The 15,319-nt window shown below is 48.7% G+C and overlaps 1 protein-coding gene across 1 annotated transcript; it reads left to right on the plus strand.

Moving 5' to 3' along the window:
• The first annotated feature begins 10,042 nt into the window (after positions 1-10,042).
• FABP1 (fatty acid binding protein 1) lies at positions 10,043-14,037 on the plus strand. Its single transcript, XM_074865015.1, has 4 exons — positions 10,043-10,158; positions 11,217-11,389; positions 13,309-13,401; positions 13,929-14,037. The coding sequence occupies exons 1-4, from the start codon at positions 10,092-10,094 to the stop codon at positions 13,977-13,979; spliced, it is 384 nt and encodes a 127-aa protein (XP_074721116.1). The 5' UTR covers positions 10,043-10,091; the 3' UTR covers positions 13,980-14,037.
• Positions 14,038-15,319: the final 1,282 nt, after the last annotated feature.

Genomic DNA, 15,319 nt, shown 5'->3' on the forward strand with positions numbered 1-15,319 from the left:
GTTAATAGTCTCCATTTTCTGACCATCCCTAGAAAATCAGCGCTACTTATCATAATTATATAAATTATATCACCCAACCAGCCCACATCTCCCCACCATAGAGAGATCAACATTTCTCATTACATGGCAAAGATGAAGCCTGAACGACCCAAACCTGCTGCAGCCCCAGGGCCCTCCCTGTACCCACAGCCACCAGGTCCTCACGGTACATTGGCATGTAGTGGGGTGCTGACCCTGTAATGGAGGTCCATCCCCATCCCAGATGTGCATCCACGTTCTTCCACAAGGCACTGGAAAAATCAGGCAGCAGGGCTGGAGCTTGTTCTTCAGGGATGGCTCAGGTTTAAATTGGTGAAACCTCCCCAGGGCCATCCCCAAAGTCACCAAAAGCTTCCAGGGTCACCTGGCCAGCTGAGGCAAGTAGCCAATGTCCCCAAAATGAAACGTTACCTCCCCATCATGCTCCAGTGGTAGCTGACACAAAAAACTTCAAGTAGCATCTCTGGACAAAACAGTGAAATACTAGATATAAAGAAAATACTAAAAGCTGCAGGATACATGATTTGCCTCCTCTACTCTAACCTCTCCCATGACAGCATGGCGAGGTGAATTCAGGATTTTCCTTCCTTGCAGCAGTCTCTGCCCACGCAGAGGCAGAGCACGCTTTGAGCCCAGCTCAAATTTAGGTTAGAAAAACACAAGGATCAAACCCCCTAGGAAAAGCTGCCCAAGCTGATAGTTTTTATTACCAGTGTAACAATTTAATACCACCAATGTCCATCTGATCATCTCCGCAAGGGTCACCCAGCACACCCCGATGGGACCTCAGCTGCTCCCACCACCATGGGACTTTATGCCTCTGGGCATTTACTTACCATATGTCTAATTCTTTTAATGTGTGCATTAACTGTGTAAGATGACTTCACTGATTCATCGAATTTATTTATTTTTTTCAAGAGAAGGGCTTACCATGAGATTGATGATCCCTTTAGCATTACATCCCTCCAGGGTACATACAGGAACCCTGGGGAAAAAAAAAAAAAGGGTTATACCAGGATACCTACTGCTCTGCATTTGCAGACAGAAATAGCAGCAGGACTGTTGCCACAGCTTTATCTCTGCCCTGGGCCTATCAGCAGTGATAGCCCTCACTAATGAGGTCATCGGTTAATGCTGTGATGGCAGGGACTGCTTATGTGGCAGCTACAGGTGGGTGCAGAATACAGAGGAAGCGCCTGGGACATGTACTGGGACGACAGTGCCATTTATTGGGAGAGCTTTTCCCATGCTCGGCCCTGCAATTTCCATCTATTCAAGTTTAGAGTGCCATTTCTTTAATATTATTTTGAATTTTAAAAGAAAAGAGGGGAAGGGAGTGCCTGTGCTGCTGCACGCCAGCCTGTCGGGGCTCATGCACTGCAGCAACAGATCATGAGCTGGAAAATGTAATAACCTTCAATTAACCTGGCCTTACTCAGTGCCTCCATATTCCTGTTAGGATTTGCACTTTCACTTTGGACGCTGTCTGTTCCTGAGTGGTTCATGCTCTTTGGACTCACATGTCAGAAATCAGCTATATTTGCAAACTCCAGCTAAGGCTGCGGTCAGACTTTTCCAACTTTTTGTTTTGTACTGCATCACTTTTCATCCCTCCAGATGGAATTTCCTCAGCCTCTCCATTGACCAAAGGCATCCCAAAGCGTGGCGAGGACTCAGGAAGCAGAAGGGCACGCAGTCCCCCCATAACCCTTCACAGGTTCCCCCCAAACTTTCAGGTCTCACCCCAGAGCGTTGCAGCACCCAGAGGAAAGCACTGCAACGCTCTCAGCACCCTGTTCGCTGAGCAGCTTTCTATCTTCTCCGACAACGGGCCCCTCTGTGTGTGCCAAGCACAAGCAACGCCTTGGGTTTGTGTCCCCCTTCCCCAGTCCCAGGAGCGCTGGGGACCGCAGGCTCTGCCCGAGCCGCCGCTGGGTCCCCGTGTCACTAGATGGCGGCAGCGCCTCGCATCCACGGAGGAGAGGCACAAACCCTGCCCCGGGGGGGGCCTTGTCCTGCTTGCACCCAGCTTTTCCCACCCTCGAACACGTCCTTCCACCGCTCGGGCCACGGACGCCCAGCCATCCCACCGGGATTTCAAGCAACAGCCTGGAAACACCTCTCCAAAGAGTCCCATTTTGGAGCGGAGGAAGAGGAAGCACGGGCGATGTCCTGCAGAGGGAGGCCAGGCTACACACCTGGGTGGCCTGAGCCAGCGCAAGAGCTTGTCGAGGTGGGGAGAAGGTTCTTCATGTTCACCGCATCTTCTCTGCAAGTTCCATCCTGGGCTCTTATCACCCTCCTTCCAGCTGGGTCTCTCCCCTGGTGGGGGTCTCTGGAGCTTACCCCCAGGGAGAGACTCAGAAAGGGGCATGTGGAAAGACCCCAACTTGCAACCAGGACCAGAATGCGCCAAATTTAATAAAAAAGCATCATGTAAGCCTGGGCAGCACAAAAATCCCCTATCTCCCACTCCTGTCTCTGCCCATGAGCTGTCTGGTGTCTAAAACGCAGACACAGACAAAAGCTTTCAGACCTAAGTGACCCAAGCAACACCAGGCAGGTCCAGTAAGGATGATAAGGATGTTTGGGGTTTTGCAATGCCATTTGCTACCCCTTACAGAGTACTTCCCAGTGGGAAGTGTGTTATGTTGTCAGAGAAAAAATAGATAAGCTTGTTTCTGGGGACTGTTGAAGAAGTTACGTGCCCTCTGCCCTCTCATGTACAGAGTATGAACTTTCACAGAGAAAACAGGCGGAATCCAGGTAAAAACTGTATGGTTTTGTCCAGAAATCAAATTATGTCAATTCTGCCTTTCTCAGAGGCAGACCCACATGTTCGTGAGGTTCAGAGATCCGTAACAGGAAGGGGGTTTGGGATGTTTGCAGAGAGTGTCTGCAGCTGCACAGGTAAACGCACACCCAGAATTATTTGTTTGAGCCTCATGTCAAGGAGATATAAGGCAGAAATGTACAACTGTAAATAAATTAAAGTGCATGAAGTTGCCCTTTATTACAGTGAATGTGGCTCTTTTCCCCTCTTTCTAAATCTGACATAAATTGTCAGCTGATATGAGGTAGGACTTCCACATGGGACAACACCTCTTCTCACCTACAAATGTGCACACACACAATTTTTGACCTCCCCCTCTGGTGATTTTGCAGGGCAAGGAGCTGCCAGCACATCGGCCCTTTCCCCACAGCTGGGTACAACACTCTTTCCTCACCGCAAGGTGTTTCACAACAAGTTCAAGGACATCCATGTGTGGTTTGGGTCTTGTAGACCAAAGTGCAGGACCCACTTGTAAAGGCAGAGCAGAAAAGGAGCATGAGGATGGTATTGTGCAGTGCTGGCTCCTGTGGTGGGACGCTGAAAATGCTATTGCCTGGAGAAGGTTGTACAATCTGGTCCTACTATGCTGAAGTTCACATTAAACCCCAGGGGAAAATTTTATCTCAAAATCTACAGTCACATAGGATATGGGCTGTATGACCACCCACTAGGGACTCAGCAAGGAAGATGCTGTGGAGGCTGAGCAGTTACAGCACATTTGCTCTGTCAGCTTCTCCAGGTGACTTTGGGGAAGTCAGACAGTCTCTGTGTGCTCCATTATGTGCAAAACAGGGATACCTGTGCTCAGGGAGGTGCTTTGGCTATAGCAAACATGGCAGCAGTACCAAGTGGGACATGCACAGTGGCAATCCTAGACTTTGTCCACAGCTCTGGCCTTGCTGGCACCTTGGTCTTTTCCCATGGAGCATCTCCCTGGCTGTGAACCTGGTGAAAACTCAAGTGCTCTCAGACCCCAGGCAACCTCTCTGCCTCCTCGCAGCAGTGGCTTGCCTTGGGCCTAAGCCTCTGTGTCATTGCTTTCCCCAGCTCAAGAGCACCATCTGCTAGGGAAAGTCTTGGGGGCTTTTGTTTGGGCTTTATTTTAAATATAAACTGTGGTTATATATTTGGCTCAGAGACAGACAGGAACAGTGGTCTTTGGCTCAGCGCATCTGCACATTCACTCTGGAGTGGTGAAGATACCAGGGTGATGATCACCCTGGAGCGTGAGGCTCTGCTTAGATATCATGAGTGTGGGACACCAAGTCAATTGCTTTGACAGTGATATTACATTTATGAAAAGCCGTTTCAGGGAATGGGACATTCATATAGTGCCTCTGTGTGGTGAGATGAGTTGCACATCAGGACTCACGTGCAAATAGTAGGGCACACAGATGTGCAGGCTCCTCCGCATGCCTGTAAGGGCCTGAGAAGCTCTCCTTGACTAATTAGCTGCAACCCACTGTGAATAGTCATTAAGTGAGCTGCTGTGCTTGATAAATCAGGACCGAGGAGAACACAGGCCAGCTGGAGAGGTGAGCACAGACCCATAGAGACAGCCAGGTGTCCCTCCAGGATTGGAGTTCATCTGAACACCTGTAGGCACTTGGAGGCTGCTGCTCTTTGCATCCCAACGTGCAAGTCTCCACTTGGTCAGACGAAGGTTTACTTATATCTCTACTGTGTCTCAGGGGCTCTTCGTGTGCCTGGATCAGATGGAGACATCTGCAACGCAGACATGTGTGGGGTGAGATGAAACACATTTGCACTGGTTAAATGTTCACTGGCTCTGCTTTGGGGGACTCTTCCAGACCTTCCTCACTGAAGAAAGTTACCTGCTAATGGCTCCATTTATTTCCCAACATTTTCTTTCTCTGCCCCAGCACACACTAGCTCCATAACAACGAGCACCATTTTCAGTCCTTGCCCACTGACTCCATAAGCTAGGCAGTGGGATGGAGGACAGCCTCATCCCACCAAAGGCCAAGCTGCAATGTCAATACCTGCCCTCTGAGTGCATGATCAGGGGTCCAGGTGCCCGGAGAGAGGCACAGCACTAAACTGCAGGTGTTTGAAGCAAAAGAGCAGGACACGAGTGGCACAGCATCGTTATTCCTGCTATAAGGCAAGACCCCAATAGCAAAGGGCAGCTCTTCTGTAAGCTCTGCTCCCCAGGTGAGTGTTGGTAAGCCAAGCTAAGGCAGTGATAGGTCTCACGCTATCAGTGAAACCGCTGCCTTGCCCTTGGAGAAGCATTACTGAGCCTTTGCTCCCTTTGGGACCTTTGTAAAAAGACGACAAGGGCTGAGGGCTGTCCTTCACTGAATTTTGGCATTAATGGAAAGCTTTATCAAGCAGCAGTGCTCTGTACGAGCCGCCTCTTTCGGCTGTCTTATCAGGGCTTTGATAATGACATATCTAATCTAAACCAATATGAACTGGCGCTTGCATGTCTATGACTTGGAAGTTACAGCTTGGAGGCAGCCAGCCTCCAGGAGACTGCCACAGCCATTTTAAAAAGAGAAAAATCTGGGAAAGGTGCCATATTTCATTTCAGTGCTGTCTCGGTAATGCAGCACAATGAAAACTTGGTGGAAATTAAGAGGGACAGAGAGATCACAGCAGCAGCACCATCTTTTACCATCCAGCCTTTTGAAGCAATACAGCCATGTGGCCTGCTAAAGAAACCTTTGTTCCTTAGGGTTAAAAATAATCAGACCGAAGAGGTGAAAACTGGGCAGCAGACCAGGTTCCCAGGTACAAGGGCAGCAAAAATAGGGATGACCCAAGCAATAATATGGGTTGAGACCGAGGGAAGCCCACCTGGGGATCTGTGACTGGCAAGCTTGTGACCAGGCTCTTAACAAAATGGCTGGGAGTTTTGGAGTGTCCAAGTGGACCTGCGTTAGAGAAATCCATGACTGAATCAGCAAAAGCCCTGGCTTGTAGATTTTCACATTTGGGCTAAGAAAATCCTAGTGTAGAGCCCAGTTCCAGCTTCTCAAAACACTGAAGTGAAACCAAAAGCTTTGGTTTTCTGAAAAAAAGTCTGAGGAGTCACTGGTGGGACAGATAAGAAGAGCAAGAGAGGAGATAGAGGCGAGGTGCATGAAGACATTCCCAGACCTCCATAAGGCTGCCAGGTACCCTGTCCTGGGCTACAGCAAAGTGCCTCTCCCCACACAGTGCTGTAAAGTCCTTTTTGTAGTTCAGAACTTAAATAAGAGTTTTATTTCAAACTGGAGGAGGCAGAGAAGGATTTTTGCTGCAGGAGCCCTGAGACCCAAAATCTTATTCCCCACCATAAAATCCAAATTGTCAGGAAGCGACACACATAAGAGGGTGGTTTCCCAGTGCCCTGGCAGACATGGAGTGAAAGTGGGAGCCGGGACTGGGAATCCCAGGGAAAGGTTGAGGGAAGGTCATAACAGCCTGCAGCTGCTCCATGGGAAGCTACAGAGATGATGGGGCCAAACTTTTCTTGATTATGGCATATGTTGTATCATGAGGCACTGGCCACAAATCGCACTTTGGGAGGTTTGGGTTGAGCACCTTTTCTTCAAGAGGTGGGTGGTGTGGCCACAGGATGGGTACCCAGAGAGGCAGAGGATGTGGGGTTTGAGATTTGGCCAAAGCCATGGCTGATCTGATCTGGTGTTGGTGATGTTCTTGCTTTGAGCAGAAGGTTGAACCAGAGAGCTTCAGAGGTCCCTCCCAAATGGCATTTCTCTGATTCATCACCTTGGGACAAAGAGCATTTGGATACCTCCATGGCTAGGAGGGAACTGAGAAGTTTTGCATGTCCATATTTTTGATTCAGGTGCAAAAAGCAGAAATGAGACACTTGTATCCTTTATTCTGACAAGCTTCTAAGATCCTACGCTTTATTTTCAAAGCAACTTAAACACAAAAGTACCTGCTGGCTTCGCACAACACGTAGCTTCCTCAATAATTTTTGAAAATGCTCCATGTCTTTTCTCTTTCTACAAACCAGGTTCAGGTTTCAGGGTGTGAATTTAGTTTTAAACAAATGGTCAGTTGACTCGGCCTTGTGTTAATGCAAATCAGGTGCATATTTGTGGCCCTGATAAGTTAAAGTGATGTGTTTTAAAAGATCCTGTATTCTGGTGGGGAGATGTACAAGTATTCTGAACTTTGCTATTGAGATTAAGTTTATCTCACCTGCTGTTTGCTCAGTAGGCCTGGCTAGATAATAATTACCCTGGCCAAATTTCATTCAGTAGGAGTTTCTTCTTTTTTTATAAGAACTTCTGCATTTCTTTACTAGGGGAAATAAAAGAACACAAATCCAACAGACAGTTGGTTGCATTTCCAAACTTGCCAGCAGTGATCCATAGTCCACATTTATCCGACACACCAAAGCTGGGAGCATAGATATGTTATATCTATCCACAATAAGTAGAAGTGGAGAGGATACCTGCAGAAACTTGAGTCCCAAATGGGGTGAATTCTGTCATGAGTTGTCCATTTCCTCCAACTACTTGAACAATTTCTGTCCAGTTATCAAGAGTCCTGAATAATTATATTCCCCTTTTAACATTTGATGGGCAACATTCAGACTTCAGGAGCCCGGACTGCCCATGGGGAGTTCTCAACTAATTTGTGGTGTTTTTCTAAGTGGTTTAGCTGTCTAGATTAGGCATGATAACCATTTAAAAGTTTGTGGGACAAAACCTGGTGGGCTTTTCCAAATCCTATTTTAGGCTCAGGTCTCATTAGCTTGGTGGTTGTATCTCCTTTCAAGCTGGCATGGGTCTCTCAGAGAGATTGTGGGTCTGGGAAGTCTGCAGTGGCTGAGATGTCAGGCTTCTTTGGGGGCTGGAAAAAATAAGGTGCTCCTTCAAGCACCTAAGAGTGGATTCATTTGGATAATATGAAATGTTTACAAATGCCCTAGATATGTAGGCTTCTTTTGAAGAGGCTGGAGGGGGACAGGCAACCCTGGGACACTACTCATAACGTGTTTCTCCTATTTCTCTCTTTTGACTTACCTAGATTTCAGCTCAGAGGTACTCATTGCACTGGATGTGGCTGAGGTTACCTGAGAAAGGTCTCTTCCTACTGACTTAGCAGCTACCCCTTCTCCCTAGCCTGCCTGTGGAAATGGGTGGCAGCCAGGCATCCCCCCCAGCAGTGGGATGTGGTCAGACAAGGCCAGTTTGGGAATGCATCTCACTGAAAAATGAATGAAAACCACAACTCCAGGCTGCTCCAGTTGACAATGGTGGGGGAAAAATGAGCCATGCAGAGCTGAAGCTTCCCCATGGTGCTCATCCCACAGCGCATCGGGAGTGCTGGGCTCTGAAATTAGTCAGATGGAAAAATATTCAAGTGTTTTTTCAAGTCTGAATCTCCCTATCATGCAAAGAGAGGGGACCCAAATTGCCTGGAAGAGCAGCCAGAGGTCCAGGGCATGAATGCACGGGAGGCACACGTGTGCTTCCAGGTGGCCCATGGCCGGAGAACATTGCCTGGCAGGAGACAGGGAGCTGCCAGCTCTGGCTGCTGCCAGGACACGGCCAGAGAGGTCAGTCACCACTGTCCCCATGAAGAAGACACTGAAAAGGGACATGTGGTAGCGCAGCCCCGCGTGACCCTGAGTTATTCACCCAGGGTGGGGGAAAAAAATGAAATGCAGTTCCTAAGGTGATGTCATTCCTGTTGGGAAGTGGGGGATAAAAGGGAAAATAGCTGGAAAGCTGTTTGGAGAAATTGCTGAATCAACCCACCCCCCATGAGCGCTCTCTGAACCTGCCTGGCCACGGAGGGGGGATGTCCCCTACGGACGCCTCCCCCCAACCAACTTCACCCACTGCCCGCCCCACCGGCAGAGGTTTTTCCCTCTCCTGCCTCGTCAGGCAGACACTGCCTGTACTAATTAACCAGAAACAGGCTGAATCTAGCCCGGGCAGTGTCACTGCAGTGCACCACTGCAGCGCAAAGAGTGAAGGTGGGCAGCAGCCCCGGGCTGAGCCTGCAGGAGCAGGATGGGCGGCTGCAGAGGGCTCTGACAGCACCTCCAAATTGGAAGGAGAAAGGTTTTTTTCATGCTTATCCATTATTTTACTTTTAAAAATGCCAAACATGCTATAAGAAGGCAGAATGGAAGAATTGCAAAGAGGAGAAGACATATGAGTGAAAAGGGGGAAAATCCTTGAGCTGGTGACTTTGGGAGTGAGGAGGAATTCACTGGGGCAGAGGATGAGATGGGAGCAAGAAGCTGAGCCTGAGAGTCCAGACCCAGAGGACAAATGCTCAGATGCTGTGCAGCAACCCGGGACACTCAGCCAAGGGACCACACTGGGAGAGGAGCCCCTGAGTCCTGCTTTGGAGGGAGGAATTGGAGACTGCTGCTGACCCTACTTCCAACACGGCATTTGGGAGAAATGCAGCTCCAAGGGCCGGGATGCTCCTTCAGTACACGAGTGACTGTGGTTCCTCTGGCAAAAGGAGAGGAAAGGGAGTTTTGGCCATGGCTCCTGGCAATAGCCTTGGTAGATCACTAATGGCACTGGTCCATCTATCCACATGAAACCCCTTTCTTGGAAGCAAGGCCATAGTGATCGAGTCTGAATTAAACTGCAATCTTCAGGATGGGCCAGTTCAAGACCAGGATTTGATTTTAAGCCATGTTTTTTCTTCAGGGGACGATGATTTTGTGAGTACATCTGTGTTACACCAAAAACCACCATTACAGAGGACTGTGAGGCATGTGAAGGAGTAAGCAAGTTACTCCCTGCCAGCATGCAGCCACTACTCTTCATGCCAGTGCTAAAGACCCAGTGAGCAGAAACCCCACCGGTGTCAGTTCCAGGGGACACCGTGATCTTTCACTGCTTTCTCCTCTTCCAGATGTGCGCTTCCAGACTGCAACTTGATTAGATGATTTGGCTCATTCCTCCAATAATTAATCTCTTTGCACAATTTTTTTTTATCCTTTGTTTATGGATGCCACGTTGCTACCTCCATAAAATGGGTTTATGGGATTTCCCTGCCCCCACGCTGTAAATCAAGGTCTAAAAATGTAGAGCAATTTATCACTGACCATTGCCCAGTTTTATGTTTGAACATGGCCGTAAAAGAATTACATCATCTTACCTCTGACCAACTTTTAAGGCGAAAGGACCTTATAAAACCAAGCTCTGCTTACCAGCAAGGCACCTTCTCTTGTGTTGGGAGCACAGAGAGCCTTTCCATCATGAGCTTCACTGGAAAGTATGAACTCCAGTCTCAGGAAAATTTTGAGCCTTTTATGAAAGCGCTCGGTAAGTGCCTGCACGTGCTGTGTGCTGCTTTGCTTCCACAGACCCCACTGATATTTGGGAATTCAACTGTGCTGATGTGCTGATGATGTAGATTGAAAACATCTCTCAGATTTCCTATTTCTGTCATCTTGCAATTGTTGGGTTTATTTTAATGCATATGCATGGAGATGGGATCTCAAAATAGAAGAGAAAGCGTCTCTCTGGCTGGTGGCTGGAGATCAAGAGATGTTGGGTGAAGTTTTATGGCTTGCAGGAAAACAGTCCCAGTGGGCTCCGCAGCTGTGGGCCAGTGCGGCAGGGTGCTGCACACACGTGATAAACCAGTGGAACTTTGGTGGCTTAAGGTGTCTGCAGATTTATTCCATCATGCTGTGAAATTTGAGGGTGAGCAGGACATCACTCAGCCCACCGTGCTGCTGCTAGGCGATGCTGCAAAGCCCCAAATTCCACCATTCATCAGAAAAATAGTCAGTGTTGTTTAAATGCTTAGTGATAAATGTGTCCAGCTAGAGTTCCACCAGTGTCTGTGCCAGGGAACATGCTCCTGCAGGGATTCAGGAAGCTTTGCACTACTTCTGCACAGTTATGTGTCAGAGGGCTCTACCTGTCAGATCAGCTTCAGGCTTTGGGAGACTTCAGTGAGCTGGTTCTAAGGGACCCTGAATCTCATTAAAAAACTACTTGGTTCCCTCATTCAGCCTCCATTTATTCCATTTTCTCTGCTTGCCTTTCAGTGAAGTAAAGAAAACAGGATTTTTTAATTTCCATCTGATGTTTAGCCAGGCAGGTAGCTGTTCTGCTCCCAGCCAGGTCAGTGAGACAAGGGAGAGGTCTGGTGCCCACACAAAACCCAGGGTGACAGTATTTGTTATTCTTCCTCCCCAGAAGACTCAGAGCCATGTGACCCTTGGGGAACCATCATCCTTGCAAGGTTTTTACACACTGGAATAGAAATCGTCCCAGCTGTGGGTCCCCAAATCCCACCACATTCCCTCAGCAGCAGCAATCTGCCCACCGATGGCTCCAAGGTCCAGCTAACATCTCTTGTTCCTGCACAGGGCTTCCTGATGACCAGATCCAGAAGGGCAAAGACATCAAGAGCATCTCAGAAATCGTGCAGGATGGGAAAAAGTTCAAGGTTACTGTGACCACTGGCTCCAAAGTGCTGCACAACGAGTTCACCATTGGGGAGGAGTGCGAGATGGAGATGTTAACAGGAGAGAAAGTCAAGGTGAGTGATCAGCTCCTCCTCTGACAGGGCTGCAGTGGCTCAGGGACATCAGATTTCCTTTCCAGCCATTCCCTCTGCACTTGAGCAAAGGGAATGACCAGACCACAGGTGTTAAAGCGGACACAGGGAAAAGACCTGGGTAATTCCCCAGCCTGGTTCTGTCTCTCACAGTTTGTGTGAATGATTTAATATAACGGGAAGGGACTAATTGCTGAAACCAACTCTGCAGATGTGACACCCACTGCCCGGTTCCCTGCAGGTCCTCTGCAAGTCTCTTAGGGACACATTTCCAAAACTGACAGTCCATTTCTGAGCCACCTTCCTGGGAAAATCAGAGCCCAAGACTCTGAAGTTCCCATCTCCCCTCTTCACTTTTGCAAAACAAGCTCCCCCACCAGCACTTCAGCAGATGAAGCCTTGCATTTCTAAAGATATCTTAATAGCCAGTTTAGAAAACACTGGAAGCCCGTGTTTTAATAGCCCATTTGGAAAAGGGGGATAGAGACGCTTTTGCAAATTTTTCTGACAGTAAAAGGTCTGAAAGATTTGAGGTGGAAAAGGGTTGACTTTCTGTCATGTTGCAACACAAAACATACCCCCACCATCATTTTGTTGACTTAAAGGTAGTGCAGGAAAGTCAGCTAATCATAAACCAATAAAAGTCTCCTTTTAAGTCCCAGCAGCTGTCAGATTCTCTGCTAGCCTTTATCACTGCTTGTGTTTACACTGGGTGAGATGATTTGGCAAGGTGAGGATTTATCACCCTTGAAATTGGGTCAGCTCCCGTTCCTGGACATTAGTTTACAATGGTTCATAAAATGTCAAGGCAATGCCACTGGCAATATTGCCTCTCACCTCTACCTTGGGAGATGATATTGCAGGGACTTTTGAAAGCAGGAGGGATGATCACCAAAAAAAAATGCCCCAGTGAATTGGGCTCTGAGAGCCGTACCGGCTGCATCACGATTTCCAGCATCACTGAAGTCCCTTGCGCATAAACTAGGGGGAAATGGCTATTAGAAAAGTTTTGCCCTCTGTAAATCAGCAACTCAAGGGCAGATGAATATGTCTTATAGCTGGACAGACAGATGAACAGAAATGGGTTTTGCTGGGTTATTTATTTGAGTAATTTCAGCAATCAGTGATAGCTGCCCTGGGGGTGCTGGTGCTGTTTGTAGATTTTTTAGATGTGCAGCTCCTGAGGGGCAGAGATTCAGCAGATGTGCCTGTCCCTCTGAGAGCTTTCCTGCCACGACTGAGTTTCTGAAAGCTCCTTAAATAGTTTCCCACCTTGACCAAGACTCCTCCCAGACCCATGCTGTGACCCAGTTCCCTGTTACCCCACCCCAAAGGAGGTTACAGCAGCAATGTGAAATAGGTTGGTGGTGGAGAGGAGATGACATGGCATGTCCTGGCCCAGCTCAGGTGGCTCTGCAGTCCTCTCCTTGGAGTTGTGCAGCTCCTCTTGGTCTGGGTGCTGCATGAGGAGCTGCCCCAAGGAGCATCAGGGCTGCACAGAGGCACCAGCATTGTCAGGGTGAAGAGCCTTCCTTCTTCTCCGCCAAAACTCCTGCATTGGTGTGATGCCAAGGGATGTCAAGGATCCCTGCTCTGGCATCTAACAGTGTGGGAGCCATGAGTGAGCCTCAATTTGAAGGGGAGAGAGGTAGATACAGTGGCAAAATCACATCCCTGTAGAGGCCAAAGTAAACATCCATACCCTTGTTGTGTTGTAGTCACCACCAGCACAACCCCCTCTCCTCCTCCTCCCAGGAAAGCCAAAATCAGCGAGGGAGCAGTTTGCTCCAAACAGCTTACAGAGGGGATGGTGGCAACTCCGTACAGAAGAGGAAGGACAAAATGCAGGGGTTGAGATGGTCTCCACCAATAACATGAATGCCTCTGTCTTCTCCTATCAGGCTGTTGTTCAGCTGGAGGGTAACAACAGACTGGTCGCCAACCTGAAAGGGCTGAAATCTGTCACTGAACTCAACGGAGACACCATCACCAATGTAAGTGCAGAAGAGAAGGGCAATGGCTGGAGTAATGGTGCATACAGTTGCCTTCAGGGGTCTGGACACCAAAAAGCCTACAGAGATGCTGGGAACCTTGGGGAGGTGCTGGAGATGAGCACGTGCTTGCACTCAGGCTCTGCAGCCAAAGTTGATCTGCTGGTCAGGCACTGAAGGCAGTGTTTCGTTATAGTCCAATCCAAAAAGTACTCTTTAAGACCCCAGTAGGCATGGCTGATCAAAGTTTCATGTAATGAGGGCATGTTCTCACCCACCCAGAGGTATAGGTATGTCTCTGGGCCTGACACTTTTAAAGAAGAGAGGTACAGCAGACTGATCCCAGTTGAGGGATGCCAGATTATCCCTACCTGCTTTGGATTCATGAAGAAATCCAAAGTTTTTATAATTTAGTTTATAGGAGATAGACTGGGGACCAGTCCTGTTTTGATTTGCAAGATCAGATCCTTTCCAAGTAGAGTTTGGAGACAAGCACCATGAAAAGCTAACACTCTCCATTTCTTTTTCAGACGCTGACCATGGGAGACCTCACCTACAAAAGAATCAGCAAAAGAATCTAGAAGCCCTGCACATACAAATCATTTTACTGTGTAAAATGTTTCCATTAAAGTAAAATTTGTATTAAAGGCCTCTTTGTTATCATCAACATCTTCACTGTTGCTATAAAGAGATGCAAGCCTTCAAAACTCAGGCAAGCCCTGGTAGAAACTGGGCAACAGGCTGAGCCAAGGCTGTGCTGATGTCGGTGGATGGAGCTGGGCCAGGCCGCAGGCTCCGAGCCATTGCGTGACCCTCTGAGATGTGCTTCATGCTGCTGAGAGCTCTTCCAGCCCCTTCTTGGGGACAAGTGCCAGCATCCTGCTGGGGATGTCCTGGTGGGTGGTGTACCCACAGCTGCCCTGGCTGGGTGGATGGAGGACCACCAGGCAGACAAAGGGCTTTGTTCCGTTTCCTTACAAACACGGCCAAGTGACCACAGGGTGACTGGCAGGGCCAAAGGGTGGGGTGGTTTAGGTGGGCTCGAAGAAATGTCAGTGATCCTGCCTGGAAAGCTGCCTTGGGGAAGTGACCAGCAGAGGGGCAATCTGGGTGTCCCAACTACCATCTTCATCCTCACACCTCTGCAACAGGATCCAGCCCTACAGGCTCTGGCCACCCCATCTCCTCCCCATCCCTCCCTACCAGGAGGAGGGCCCCAGACAGCCTTCAGGTGTCCAGTGTGTGTTTCACCCCAAACTGCACCTGATAAATTGGGTTGAACTGGAACTGAACACTTCTTCCAGGGCGAAATACAGGTTTTTTCTCCCAGCAGGAGATGGGCACTGGTTGTTCACAGTGTAGATATAGAAGGACCACCAAACTCATCTCCCATCCTCTTGCTTGGCGCTGCAGATGGGATGGAGATGTGGTTTTCTGATGCACACAGGAGAAGAAACTCTTCCTTCTTAGCTGCGTTTTCCAAGCCGTGTGCTTGGATGATGACTGGGAATCGTCACTGGGAAATGGCTGGTGTGATACACCTAGCTGGAATGATGTTCTTACAACTGCTCAAAGCTGATCAGGATGTTAGGAAAACACCACAAGTGCTTCCCCACCTCCTCCTGCAACCCCAACACGTGCCACTAAAGGACCAGTTTGTCCTCACGTGTATCTCTCCCACAGTTCCTCTCTCCTCGGGGAAGGTTTTCATGTTACAGGTCAACACTGATCCTCATGCTAAGAACTGAGCCAATATGGACTGTCACACTGGGCATCAGATGGGCACCTCATGGACAAATGGAAGGGCTTAGCTCAACAGCGCCTAAAAAGCAGATGTTGGTCCCCAGTGAACTCATCTTAGATCTGGAGAAACATCAGCAAAATCACTGAGAAACGTCCAAGAGGAAAAGCCCTGGTTTTG

This window comes from Strix uralensis, chromosome 4, assembly GCF_047716275.1.
Source record: "Strix uralensis isolate ZFMK-TIS-50842 chromosome 4, bStrUra1, whole genome shotgun sequence".
Classification (NCBI taxonomy): Eukaryota; Metazoa; Chordata; class Aves; order Strigiformes; family Strigidae; genus Strix; species Strix uralensis.

Bases quoted from the DNA above. Each gene is read 5' to 3' on its own strand.
- FABP1 (XM_074865015.1), top strand. From the start codon at position 10,092: ATGAGCTTCACTGGAAAGTATGAACTCCAGTCTCAGGAAAATTTTGAG. The intron at 10,159-11,216 runs GTAAGTGCCTGC...GTTCCTGCACAG, and splicing joins GCCTTTTATGAAAGCGCTCG to GGCTTCCTGATGACCAGATC. The intron at 13,402-13,928 runs GTAAGTGCAGAA...TTTCTTTTTCAG, and splicing joins ACGGAGACACCATCACCAAT to ACGCTGACCATGGGAGACCT.